General features: G+C 34.5%; 2 protein-coding genes across 2 annotated transcripts; both read left to right on the top strand.

Moving 5' to 3' along the window:
* Nucleotides 1-487: 487 nt before the first annotated feature.
* On the top strand, nucleotides 488-8,183 carry LOC130818217 (E3 ubiquitin-protein ligase DA2-like). The gene is made up of 8 exons (XM_057684302.1): nucleotides 488-735; nucleotides 840-1,205; nucleotides 1,721-1,772; nucleotides 1,886-1,931; nucleotides 2,055-2,136; nucleotides 2,219-2,448; nucleotides 5,045-5,111; nucleotides 6,957-8,183. Exons 2-8 carry the CDS (start codon nucleotides 999-1,001, stop codon nucleotides 7,851-7,853), a joined length of 1,581 nt encoding a protein of 526 aa, XP_057540285.1. The 5' UTR covers nucleotides 488-735; nucleotides 840-998; the 3' UTR covers nucleotides 7,854-8,183.
* Nucleotides 8,184-10,109: 1,926 nt separating this feature from the next.
* On the top strand, nucleotides 10,110-13,681 carry LOC130818216 (interactor of constitutive active ROPs 4). Its single transcript, XM_057684301.1, has 3 exons — nucleotides 10,110-10,298; nucleotides 12,254-12,298; nucleotides 12,386-13,681. The coding sequence occupies exons 2-3, from the start codon at nucleotides 12,285-12,287 to the stop codon at nucleotides 13,458-13,460; spliced, it is 1,089 nt and encodes a 362-aa protein (XP_057540284.1). The 5' UTR covers nucleotides 10,110-10,298; nucleotides 12,254-12,284; the 3' UTR covers nucleotides 13,461-13,681.
* Nucleotides 13,682-13,868: the final 187 nt, after the last annotated feature.

The raw sequence follows: 13,868 nt of genomic DNA, 5'->3' as shown, positions 1-13,868 counted from the left end.
TAATCAAATAATCTCATTCCTAACATAGTTAAACTGAAAAATGTTAAAACTAATTTTTTTTTAAAAAAAATTCATAGGTAACACGTGCTATATAATGTTTAAGTGTAGATCCACCTATGATTATGGACAAATTTAGTTTGTAGTCATTAAAGTCATTTGACATCATTTGAATTAAAGATAAAATCAAGTAATATATATGTAAATTAATATACCCTAGATGAGTTGATTCATATTCTATATGATCAGAGTTCAAAATTCATTAAGTACGTTTTACTTTAAAAAAAAATTGGCAGACTTTTTTTTTGAATCCGCCATTGCCTATGATACTACCATTTAGTAAATTAACGAGTTTTGTGGGAGATATCATATTGTTATCAATCAACTAATTTACGTTTAAATCAACTAGTAAAAATAATCGATAAAATTAAATGGTCAAATCAGACATAAAATGAATTTTGCGTAGACTAGAGTGTAGACGATACCTTTCTTGGTATTATCGTTCGTGTCGAGGCTTCCTTGCTTCCTTTTTCTTTCTTTCTCTCTTGTCGTCGTATTATTATTATTTCTTCGGCAACTGAACTGCTCAAACAATTTCCGAAAGCAAACAAAAATTATTTCTTCTTCTTTCTCTCTCTTCTCTATCCTTCTCTCTCATCACATTCTCTCTCAGAAACTTCTGATTTCTGATCTTCTTCTTCCACCAATTCCTTCTTTTTGTATCCCTTCCACCTTCAGGTTAACACTTTGTTATTCTGTTACATCAATTGTTGTTTGTAATCTGTGGACTGTTATTAATTTTTTAATGGTTTGTGTTTTTTTTGATTGATTGTTGATTACAGTGAAGAATTGGTATCGGAATCGGTGTTTGGTAGTAAATTTAGTTTGCTACTGAAAGAAACCATGTTAGTTGATTTTGTGGTGCTGTTACGTTAGGGTTTATGCTGGATTTAGGAATTGCGAATTTTTTTGGGCTTAAGTAAGTAGTTTGGGGTTATTTGATGGGGAATAAACTGGGGAGAAAGCGACAGGTGGTAGATGAAAAGTATACAAGACCGCAAGGTTTATATCAGATTAAAGATGTTGATTATAAGAAGTTGAGGAAACTTATTCTTGAATCAAAACTTGCTCCTTGTTATCCTGGAGGGGATGATTGTGATTGTAGTTCCGGAAACGCCCTTCTTGAAGAATGCCCCATTTGTTTTTTGGTTTGTATTCCTTTCTTTCTTTTATTCCTTTCTTTTGAGTTTTGCTATTACAGTTTCCGGTTAAGTTTGGAATATTCATTTCCAAGTGGTTATGATTTTAGCTTGTAATCATTTATGCATTGTTGAACTATTCGTTTAGTATTAATCTTGCTTTATTAATTTAGCTGCAAATCCAGTTTTTCTCTTCCATTTAGGTGTCATCTGAACGAGGGACATAAATGATGGCAATAGGAATTATAATTTCTTCTAGGAACCAGGAATTTAATGGACCATGGTGTAGTTGTGCAACTCCAAAAACTAAGTTTTCTTGTAAATTTCATTTTTTTTCATTGCCCCTGTTGAACTTGGTGTTGGGTATAAATTATGGACACTCATATTTAGGGAAGGAATTTCATTACCATTTTCATTTAGGTATAGGTTCTAATTGTTCTATCAAGTATATATGCGTTGTAGATGGTGTACTGTTGAGCTCTTTTGAGTTTTATGTTTCTAAGTAAGCTGTCTTGCTCTTGTAGTATTACCCTACTCTTAATCGGTCGAGATGCTGTCTGAAAAGCATATGTACAGGTATCTATCCATAGATAATATCTTTTGTTGATGCATTTTCGTATTAGTAAATGAAAATTGACGCTGAATATGAAATCACTTTGGCTTATCTATGTCTTCTGTTCATTTGTCAGAGTGTTTTCTACAGATGAAGAATCCAAATTCTACGAGACCTACACAGTATCCTTCTTTGCAAGTTGCTACTGTCCATTATTTTCAAAATCGGGAACTCTATACGGGATTGTACAACTTATTTGCTTTTGTTTCACTTTCGGACTTGAACTTTGCTTAACATGTATATAGATGCCCTTTTTGTAAGACCTCAAATTATGCTGTGGAGTATAGAGGAGAAAAATCAAAAGAGGAGAGGGGACTGGAGCAAATAGTAAGTCATGTTTTATTGTACTTTTCTGGGATTGATGATTGTAGCAATATCTGTGCTCATTTTTGTGTTGACACTTGAACAGGAAGAACAAAAAGTTATTGAGGCGAAGATTCGGATGCGGCAGCAAGAGCTCCAGGAGGAAGAGGAGAAACAACACAGAAAAGAAGAAGTGAGCCTTTCCAATAGAGATACTCGGACAGAAAACATTGATTGCAGCACATCTGAAGGTATAGAATGTGAAGAAACTACCCCTTCTCAAGACTCAAGTGGTATACAAATGCTCAGACAACCCCAGTATACAAGAAATGGGAGGTGAGTCACTGCTTGCCATCCCAATTTTGGTGCAGAGCTATATTTATATGTCTTGTAAATTTTTCCTTTTTTTATTTCTAAGATGATGTACCAAATCAATAAATAAATGATATGCACATTTCCAGAATGGTTCTAAGAAAAAGTTTCATTAGCTATGAATTTTTTTTGCTGCAACTGATTCTCATAGCCCCTACTTAAGAAGGTAAGATTTCATAATGTGATGTTATTGAGAACATTACAAAAGCACACTTACTTATGTCTAATATCTTTAAGTATTTCCTTTCCAAATTTAAGACGGGCATATATGCCATCTTTATTTGTTTACAAGAGTTCTCTTGACTTATACTTTGTTATTTTTATGATATGTAGTCATGCAGTTGATGATATCATCGATACTTAGGCAAGTGTTTAAGCCTTTTCTTATCAAAAACTAAAAGAAGTTTGTGACCCGTTTAATAGTGTCTTTGAGAACTGTTTTCTGGTTTAAATACTACGTATAGGGCCTAAGGCATAGGATGGGTCATAGGACTTATGGGAGTTTGGTGAGGGATATAAGACTAGAAATATCAGTGAGTGGGAGATCACGTCTCTCATAGGATAAGGAGTTCAGGAAAGCACAAGATTACTAATTATTGCTAATATTGGGAAGGTAGTGGGAAGCTATTGAATGTTTAGAAATTGGTTGACGACTAAAATTTTTGCACTCCTTGTTATACAATTCTTTTAATGATCATTTGCTGTTATGTGGGTAGCTTGAGGAAGGTGATTATTTATTGAGATAGGAGACATAGTGGATTTGCATGTCCCATTCAGTATGTTAGTGTTTTAATGGTGCCTAAGGATGTGCAAAATACTGAAGTTCTAATAGCAGTTTGATGATGATGATGATCATTGTGGTGTATGTAACAGATTTTACATAACAAATATGTCCTTTCTGTTAAAGCTGGTAGTATTTCTACTCGGTTGCTTGAAATTCTATCTTCATGAGTGCTTATAAGTTATATGCTTTTACGTCTGTTGTTTCACTTTTTTCTATGTATTAAAGCTATAAATCCTATAGGATGCATCTTGCACCTTGTACTTCAGATTTTTGTTATGATTTGATGATGGCTTCACTGGGCAGTCTCTTTTCGTTTGTAGCTCTATCGTTTTTATTGCTGCCAGAGAAACTGATATGGGGAAAACTATCGGCCACTATAATTAAATAAGAAAAAAATGTAATATAAGGTGGCTGTTTAGGAATAATATAGCAGCATGAAAGCATAAACTGAATGAAATGTCTATGCTTATGCATGTGAAGTGCAGAAACCCTTGCGGAAGCATTTTCTATGTATACCTTAGTGGTGGAATTTATTCTTTGTTGGGCTAGCTACATATCATCCCTTGTTAACACCCATTTGCCAAGACAATGATGGAAATGAAGATATTATTCACAATCTATCCCACTAGAAATATATCATTCTTAAAGACTCATAATTGCAAGAAGTGGATGAAAAATAGTCAAGACAAATGTTATTTCTTGCAGATTATTGAGCCTCTTCCATCAACTAGGAAAGAGATGGAAAATGAAGATTACAAATGATGGATTTAGGCATCATTTCTGTTGCATGGGAAGCCTACACTGATTATTCTTAATGCCAATGAGAGTTGATTTTGTCCTCTAAGAATGTGTATTTAATGAAGAAATGTTGCATGTTCTCGAAGCACTTTCAAAGTTGGGCTATGGGTCATATTAATTGTTTGTGATTTCTTGATAGTTTTGCTATTTTGATATGCTGAAACAGTAAATAGTACTCCTTTTGTCCTGTATAATTTGTATCAAAGAGAAATTTGTTATTTTTTAAGAAAAAGGTAGATAATGTTAATAAATGAAGAGAGATAATGAATTGTGTGGATGAAATTAAAAGAGAGTTAAAATGTATGGATGGGATTAAAAGGAAGTGGTGGGCCATAGTCTAAAAATAGAAATAATGCAAATTAAGTGGAACGGACCAAAATGGAAAATGCTGCAAATTAAATGGGACGGAGGAAGTACATTTCCGTTCTTTGTGGTTACCTTGTATAGTTTATTTCATATAAAGAGAAAATGAGTTTTTTCTAATTCAAGTATCTAAGAGATTTCTTGAGGGACTGCATCTCATTTCTGATTGAAGTAGGTTATCACTTCTTTTTATGCGACACCTCTCTTAGTCACCTTCTAAAATTTTCCTTTCATGAAATTCCTCTTTTTTTTATTGACTTATGTGATGTCCCAAACACTTTAGTTTAGTTGTAAAATGGTTGTCATAGAATAGTAGAACATCTAATTGCTCATTATATATTGTAAATGGTAATCACCTTTTAGATATTTGGGCACCATAAAAAATCTCTTCCTTATCATTTCTTCTAGTGTGTGCTGTCAGCATTTGGTCTTCACCGTCATTAAAAAGATTGATACAAGTAGGGAGGGATTTTAGTTTATATTCTTGTCTTCTTTTGCAGGAAGGGATTTTGTTTATATTCTGCTTCTTTTATAGTCATAATGTCGTGTTGGGGCTTTTATGTAGTTTGCTTCTTTTGTTACTGTAATGCTGCTAATGTGTTGATCTTGCTGCAGGAATGATGAATTTGACCTGGATCTTGAAGATATCATGGTTATGGAAGCTATCTGGCTTTCTATTCAGGTATTAATGGTTGCTTAAACATGCATAGATGATTGCAAATAGGCTACTGGTATTGTAGTCTTACACATTTAAGCTTATACTTTGAAATGTATATTTGACCTTTTTTTGTCTTTAAAACGGCTCTCTACTTGCCAACATCCTTAATTACTCAATTTTGTTAATGTTGCCCCTTAGATATTTTCACCTTTTTTAGTCTGAGTTGTAGGTATGTCCGTGTGCTCCCACATGGCATTGTGAATGACTTAATGTGTATACTTCTCTCTATGCTTTGTGAACCATGTTAATTGCTAATTCACTCTTATGGAAGACGTTTAAGGAGACTTTCAGTTTCAGCAAATAGTGCTAATGTAAGCATGTGTAGATCATGTTTGCTATCAAGGGTCAGATGGAAACATCCTTTTTGTTACAAAGATAAGGTTGTATACATCCTCCAAACCCTTGGTGGGTTCATTTAACGGAATTGGGATAATGAAATGTTTTTAATATAATCATGTTATCCTGTTGCTATTCCTATGTTTATGTGTTGCAGCATCACCCTTGTTCATATATTTGATGCTTTCGTTTTTGCTTTCAAAATCAAAGTAAAGAAAGAATGGATGGGGAGGGAATGTAAGGGACTATTATGTAAAATCGTTCATGTTTATAGAAACCGGAGAGCTTTAGGGGGGGGGGGGGGGGAGGAGGAGAAATGTAGTATCATGTGTTAGGTCATGCCTGGCAAAAGTATTTGCTGCATTTATTAACCCAATTTCCCATCGTTTCAAGAAGAAAGAACAGGAAAATTACATATAGGCTTTTTTCTAAAACCATTTATGGAAAAATGTCGTAATTCTTTTCTTTTTCTTTTTGAATCAAATCCTTCATACCGGACTACATGTTAGGATTTCTGTATTGCAATAGACTTGTAAGAGAAGGGCTCTTGATAAATTTTTAGAATTTTGTTGCTATAGGAACTTGCTATTTTTATCTTAGAGAGAAAACTTGATTTGTGCAAACCATGGTTAAGTGTAAATAGGCTAAAATTGCAGGTTTTAATGTTTGCTACTCTGAAGTCACATGTGATGTCCTCTGGAAACGCTTGGTGCCCTTGAGGAGTCTATTGACTAAATAATACACTAAGACAAAGGAATTTATGTATGCCTCTTTGTTTTCGATGCTGTACAGAGACAGAACTAGAATCCTGCTGTAGGCAAACACTACATTCAGTTGATGATATTAGAATTCGGAAGTCTAGAAATGGAGGGAATTTGTTATCAACTGCTACCTGGTTGCTTTTCATTTACTATTTAATATGGTGGTGTATGGGAATCTAATCTTTGTTTCCCTTCACTGATTGATGAAAAGTTTTATATTTATCCTTAATGAATATCCAATGTCTGGTTATTTTGTAGCTTGTTACTTTTCATTGTTGGTTTTTAGAGACTTACAGATTAGCCTCTGACAGAGCTGTGGCATTCAGTAGTTGATATTTTGCTGCCTGTTATTTCACTATTTGTCTATTATATCTGATACTCTTTACTTATACACTCTAGAATTGAGAGAGGGGACATTGCTGCCATTTTCTCTGCTGATCCTTTATGAAGACATGTGACAATATACTTCTATATTATTTTTGTCTTTTGAAAACGTTTTTTACTATGAGTAAATAGAGATATTGCAGTAAGTTTTGTTTTTGAAAATCTTTGCCAAGAATTTTTGTGCTGAATAATTAGCAAAAATATTTCAAATGGTTTGCGATTAGTTTGAATAGGCTCATCCAGTTCATCGAGTTGGCAGTCTTCCTTCTGCTCTAAGCTGCTGATCTTTGTTTTCTGTTCTGTTTTTCTTTTTCTTGATTTTATGTAGGAAAATGGACAAGGAGGCAATATACACTCTCTTGATGCATTGCCCGAGTCATATCCAATTGGAGATCGCTATATGTCACCAATGACAGCAGCGGCAATGGCTGGATCATCGTCATCCCCTTCAAGTGGTCTTGCTTGTGCAATTGCTGCCCTTGCTGAGCGTCAACAATTGACTGGAGAATCTTCCTCTGGTTATAGTGAAGCTGTATCACCTTTAGACATGCTTCCAAGCAGTAGCAGGAGCTCAAAGAGGGTGAAGAAGGGTCAACGAAAACATGCAGAAATCTCCTCTGCAAAGGAAATGTGTAGTTCTAGGATGTTGGCCGAAGGATGTGAGGTGTGTCCAGTATCAGAGGTTGTTGAAGTTGGTACTAGCTATGCTAACTCTGATGATTCCGAAGGAGAGAGTGATATTCTGCCGCCACCACCTCCACCACCACTACCTTCAATGTATCGTAGATGGAATTCTAAGAGGGCAAAGAATTTTCAAAGAAAGTATTTTGAGAGAACTTCCAAGAATTTGCATGATCAAAGGATGGCAGCGGAAGAATGGGGATTTTACCACAACTCAGAGGTCGCTGAGGCTGGGACCACATATGCTAGTTCTGATGAGTCAAATGAGAACATGCAGGTCGTACTCCCACCGCCGCCACCTCATCTACCATCATATGATGTTGGTACTAGCAGTGGCTGCTCAAATGTCGGCGAAAATCATTTTGAGTACCTACTTCATCCACCACCACAACTACCGTCATATGTGACCGACAGTGGCTTCCAGCCTTCCATCCCTGGCCCGATAGTTCCTGAGAGCTTTGAGGAACAGATGATGTTGGCCATGGCTGTTTCGTTAGCTGAGGCTCGAGCTAGGACAACTGCTCAGGGAGTTGCTTGGCATTAGGTGTGTATGAATGAATCATCCATTTCCGACTTCTTTACCTTTACTCCAAACAGCCTGTACCCATCAGCAAAATCCCCCCAACAAGAGAAAAATACTTCTATCCATGTTCCCTATTTTAGCCCCCACACACGTATGTAACAGGAAATTGAAAAGCAGATTTCAGCGAGTGATAGATTGTAGGGTTTTTATGAAATTGAAATGATTAAATGTGCCATTGCGTTTTAATTTTTTGTTTTATTGTGCTCGTGTAATAAAACGATGGTTGTTGCAAGTCGTTTTCGAGGTCTATGATTCTTATGGCAATATGCCAACCAGCATGGTCTTGCAATTTGACCTGGCCTTGAAAGTAAGTAATTTCCTGCAAGTAGGCTTTACAAGTCATCCTGAAAGCAATTTTGGTGTTAAATTCATAATGTGAGGATGATTATACTTTCATTATTTCAGGTTTCTTTGTGGAGACGAAAACTGCTAAGTAGATGCCGTACGCTTATGGTTATGAACAAAATTGGGAACACTGAGTTATCACATTAAATGCTTCTCGAATGAAGTTGTGAATATACACTGATAAATATAATCACAATAAAGTTGAAGCTAGTGCAAGTAGATAGGATAATTGACTCAGGTCATCATCATCATCCCAATACTCATGTTCAACACAGGGTCTGGGAAATTGAAAAAGAAGGTAGATTAATACCTTCATCACCAGGAAGTAGTTTTTCAACTCAAGTATCACCTGACATATGAGGTATCTACAAATGAAAGAAAACTGACTTAGGTACAGGACTTTAATCCAAGATTGTCATCGCCAAAGCCAAATCAACCATTGATAAGTTGGGGTGATGATGTTCACCATAAGCTCATTTCATGGCATATATTATTGGTGATGATGATGGGAGTGCAAAGGGATTGGAGTTGCTTAGTGGTGGAGCTTCATAAGAAGCAAAGTAAGGGGTAAAAGTAGGATTCTCGAACGAGCACTTGTTGACAAAAGGTTATAACTGTTACAGTTCAGATTGTGGTCAACTTTAATTTTTGAATAAAAAAATAGTGCGTTTGTTCAAGTAGATAAATTTTAGGATACAATAAAATACCTATGATGTTTTTACATGTGTATTGTACTATTTTTTTTTTTCATGTTTTGTGAAAATAAATGCTATAGTATTACTATCAATTGCCACACACTGCATTTACACAAAATAAGAAGCATAATTGTGGATGAATAGTGATACTAGGATGAGTTTGATATTAAAAGTAATTCTAATATCACATGAATTATTGATTTATTTTCCAAAAAAAATAATTCTATAACAGCCCAATTACTCAACATACATGAAATATCAATAAGATTCGTAACAAACTTAATACGATATAAGTTTCATTGTAATATGAGTTTGCTAGTAAAAATGACATGTTGTGATGAAACTTACGTGAACATACATTAATAAGTTATAACTACGCTAACATATCACCTTCAGTAAAAAGTCAGATATAGAAAAAAAATAAATAAATTTCACATTCAAAGCCCAAAAGATGAAAAATAACCGTTTACTTTAAGAAAATTTGAAAAAAATAAGACTTTTAACAAAAATAGTCAACAATCAAGCTTTGGGCAAACTTTAATCCCGAAATAAAAGTGTTTGCCTCCAAAGCTAGGTTTGGTACATACTTCATGTTATTAATAGCGAATAATGTATGTGCTGAAATTTATGTCAAGGGTTTGTTCGTTGTTAGTAACAGCGAACAGAGACTTTAGTCAAAAAAAGTCAACATATATGTTCGCAGTAATTAACAACGAACAAAAGCAAACCTGGTCAAAGCAGGTCAAACCTTTGTTCGCCGTTAGTATCAGAGAACAAAGGTTTAACCTGCTTTGACTAAGTTTGCTTTTGTTCGCTGTTACAAATAGCGAACAAACCCTTGATTATTTTTGGACCAGTTTTCTAAGTTCACTGTTAATAACAGCGAATATATACCAAACTTAGCTTTAAAGACAAGCACGATTATTTTGGGATTAAAATTTACCCAAAATTTAATTTTTAACAATTTTTATTATAAATAATCTTATTTTTTTCAAATTTTCTTAGAATAACCTATCTTATCAATAACGGGAAAGAAAATGATGATTGACAAAAAGATAGGACAATTTAAGACTTGCAAAAAAAATTCAAAAGTGTTTGAACTTTGAAAAGGGACAAGAGGACAACAACAAGATAATAAAACAGTTAAAAAGGGTAGTTTCCCAATAAATTTGGGTCATTTTAATTTAATTACTCCCACTTCCCCCATTAATTTCAAACTTCCATTTTTCTTCTCTCTCCTTTAAAGTTAACGTTCTGTGACTCTTGCTGTCTTTAATTCTTCCACATTACTCTTATGCTTCCTCCATTTTTTGCTTAATTCTGGAATTTCTCATCCATGAAAGCCTGAAATTCTTCATTTCTACAGGTTTGTTTGCTTTTTATTTTTTGTCATTTAATTTTCATTTTTGGGTTCTTCTGCATTTTATTGCTTATTCTTTTATAGTTTGCCGTATTCCATCCCGTCAAAACCCGCTTATAGTTTCTATTAGAATGTACTGAGTATGATGATTGATGACGATTATGATGTTTTTTTGTCCTTTCATTTTGATTTTTTGGGTTTTTCTGCATTTTCTAGCTTTAATTCTTGTATAGTTTGCCGTCTTTCATCCTGTACAAAACCCTGTTATAGTTTGTATTAGCGAATATACTGGTTATGATTATGAATGCTGATGACTATGATGTTTTTTTGTCCTTTGATTTTGATTTTTGGGTTTTTCTGCATTTTCTAGCTTTAATTCTAGTATGGTTTACCGTCTTTTTATCATGTACAAGATCAGGGGCGAAGCCACGAATTCGAATTAAAAGGGTCAAATTGTCAATATATTAGCAATTTATTTATTATATAACAACTAATTTAACTATGAAAATTTTAAAATCATATAGACCGAAATGAACTTAAATTATAATAAAAATTATATTTAACAAATAGAGCTGAATTTTAAATCTCCAAATAAAAATTATATTTAAATTAATAGCAAAAATATAAGCACACATACTAAAAAAAAGGATGAATGTGAAATTATGAAAGATAAATAGTAATGATATTATAGTATTAATTAAATTTATTCATCTACTAAAAAATAATAGTTTAAATTTAAATTTGATACATTAACCTTAGATTATAAATGTGTTATCCAAACCATTGACTTATAGAAATTTTTGTTAAATTATGCACTCTTTAAATTATATTATATGTAATATATTAATAAGTGGAACAAGCTAAAACTACAAAAAGTGGCATTTTGGGCAAGGGGGTGGGCCTCCGCCGGCCCCTGATGTGGTTTTGCCTATGTACAAGACCCTGTTATAGTTTTTATAAATGAATACATTGGGTATAATGATAATGATTGACGACGACCATGATATTTTTTTGCCCTTTGATTTCATTTTTGCGTTTTTCTGCATTTTGTAGCTTGATTTTTTTTATAATTTATCATATTTCATCACTTGTTAGATCTTGTCATAATTTCTATAAGCGAATATGTTAAGTATGATGATGTTTTTTTTGCCCTTTGATTTCAATTTTGGCTTTTTTCATTTTTTGTGTTTAATTAATATTTATTTTTTATGTTCTTATTTCGATGGGATTAAAGATTTTCAAGTATAATCTAATGGGCTGTACTGAATTGACTTATTAAATCATCGTGTACTCATGTTTTTGTTAAAGTTTATCAGAAATAATTTTTTTATTATGATTAATAAAAATACAGTTGTGTAGACCTCAAAACCAACTCTAGATCGTAGCCAATAATGGAATGATGAAATTTTTTGTTTTGCTTCAATCAACAACTTAATTATTCACCTTAGTAGCAATTTATTTTAAGAGGACGGAGGAGTATTAGAGTTACTTTTAAGGCATTTTCTTGCTGTGGGTTAAAGGGCCTTGTCTACTTTTGAGGACAAAAATCTTTTTTAAAAATAAAATTGGACTATGCAATGCTTTTTGACTTATACACTTTCCCAAAAAGACGGAAAGTTTTATTGAATCGAATTCTAAATATTTTTTCATTTTAATTATCGGGTAGATTCAAAAAAGGGAAGAGAAATTCTAAACAGTTATTTGTTTAATTTTTCCTCTAATTGGATTTACATTTGTTCAAGTGTTAATTTTTTCACATCATTCTCTATGTTCTTCTGCTTTCCATTTTTCCGACTTATTTTTGAGATTGTTTGGTTGCCATTAAAATTAAATTTCTGTGAAGATTCATAATTCACGAGAAGCTACTTCCCTGATAGACGATATACATGGTTATTAATTTCCTACACTTCATACGAATCTATTTTCGCTTATCTTTACAATTTTTTTTTATCATCTTACAGATTTCTTGATCAATTGGGCTAAATCAAAGACATGCTTAGACAAAAGTAAGATATCTGATTCATTGATTAAGCCCTATTATAAACTGTTATTGCATCAGTATGTGTTCAAGACCATTCTGTTTGTGTGCACAGGGGTGCAGAAGGGCCTCAAAAGCCATCCCCAACAAGGGCACGAGCACCTCGACATTTAAGAACCTCTAGCTCCAATTCTGATCCGCTCCACCACCGCCCCATGACTGATAAAAGTCCGAGGATTGGTACACAATCAGACCCACCAGCACACAAGAAAAAGCTTGGCACGCGTATTACAGATCTCGAAACACAACTAGTGCAAGCACAACATGAACTCAAGAGTCTGAAACATCAGTTATCTTCTGCTGAGACTGCAAAGAAGCAAGCACAAGCCGAGTTACATAAGAAAGGCAGCAAGATTCAGACTGTGACGAAGCCTAGAAGTGTCGTAGAAATTCGAAAGAAAGTCTCTAGGGGCGAGTGTGATTATGAAGTGCCTGTGAGTCGAGAAACAGATGTTTTTGAGGTTTTGGTGGAGAAAAAGCTGGTTGAGGATGATGTGAAGGAGATGAAGTCACAAGATTCTTTGATATCAGAAGAACCCGAAAAGGAAAAGGTTTCGTTGTGTGATGAGGCAGTGTCGAGGAATGAAGAGTTGGATCGATTGAGAGCTTTGATAGATGAGAAAGAGAACCAAATGAGGGGTGTGATTGAAGAGAATGACACCCTTAAGAAAGAACTAGACGAAGCAAAATCGAGCATAGCATTGGATCGTACGAGGGAAGAAGAGATGGCAGCAAAAGTGAAGCGACTAGAGGAAAATTTAGAAGTTAGTCGAGCGAAAGAAGGTCAGTTGAAGGAGAAGTTGGTTGATACCGAAGCAGCAAAGGAGTTGTTGGAGGACGAGATGAAAAGGATGAAAGTGCAAACTGAGCAATGGAGAAAAGCGGCTGATGCAGCCGCTTCAGTACTTGCTGGTGGGGTGGACACGAAAGGGCGTATGTCAGAGAGATGTGCTTCCATGGATAATCACTTCAATAGCATATTTGAGGCGCCACCCATTAGTGGATTTGGTGGGTATGTTGGATCACTAGATGATGATGATGATGCAGAGGACAGTTTTGGGGGTGGGAAAAAGAAAGGTTCTGGGATTAGGATGCTGGGTGACTTGTGGAAAAAGAAGGGCCAAAAATGAGTGGTTTGCTAATGTTTTCTATGGAGTAAAATGGTTGCTTACCATTTGCCTAGCCTAGTGCTTGTTTGTTGTTAGTTGTTACTTGTTGCAGTCTAGTATCACATGATCTGCTAATTTTCTCGCGAATTAGAATTCAAAAAGCGAGTTAGCTAGCGAATTATGTTACAATGTTACAGTCTAAAATTACTATCAGAACGAGATTTGACTGGGATGGCGTACCATTAGCCTTGTTCAGTTGTTTGTTCTTAGTTGTTGCAGTCTAGTGTCACATGATCTGCTAATTTACTTGTGAATTGCGAGTTCAAAAAGCGAGTTATGTTACACCGTAGTTTAATACTACTATCGGAGTGAGATTTGGCTGCAATGGTTTACCATTTGCCTAGTGCTTGTTTGTTCTTAGTTGTTGCA

The sequence above is a fragment of the Amaranthus tricolor genome, chromosome 7, assembly GCF_026212465.1.
Source record: "Amaranthus tricolor cultivar Red isolate AtriRed21 chromosome 7, ASM2621246v1, whole genome shotgun sequence".
In the NCBI taxonomy this organism is placed as follows: Eukaryota; Viridiplantae; Streptophyta; class Magnoliopsida; order Caryophyllales; family Amaranthaceae; genus Amaranthus; species Amaranthus tricolor.
The sequence above is the reverse complement of the archived record's forward strand: the minus strand, read 5'-3'. Positions and strand labels throughout refer to the sequence as shown.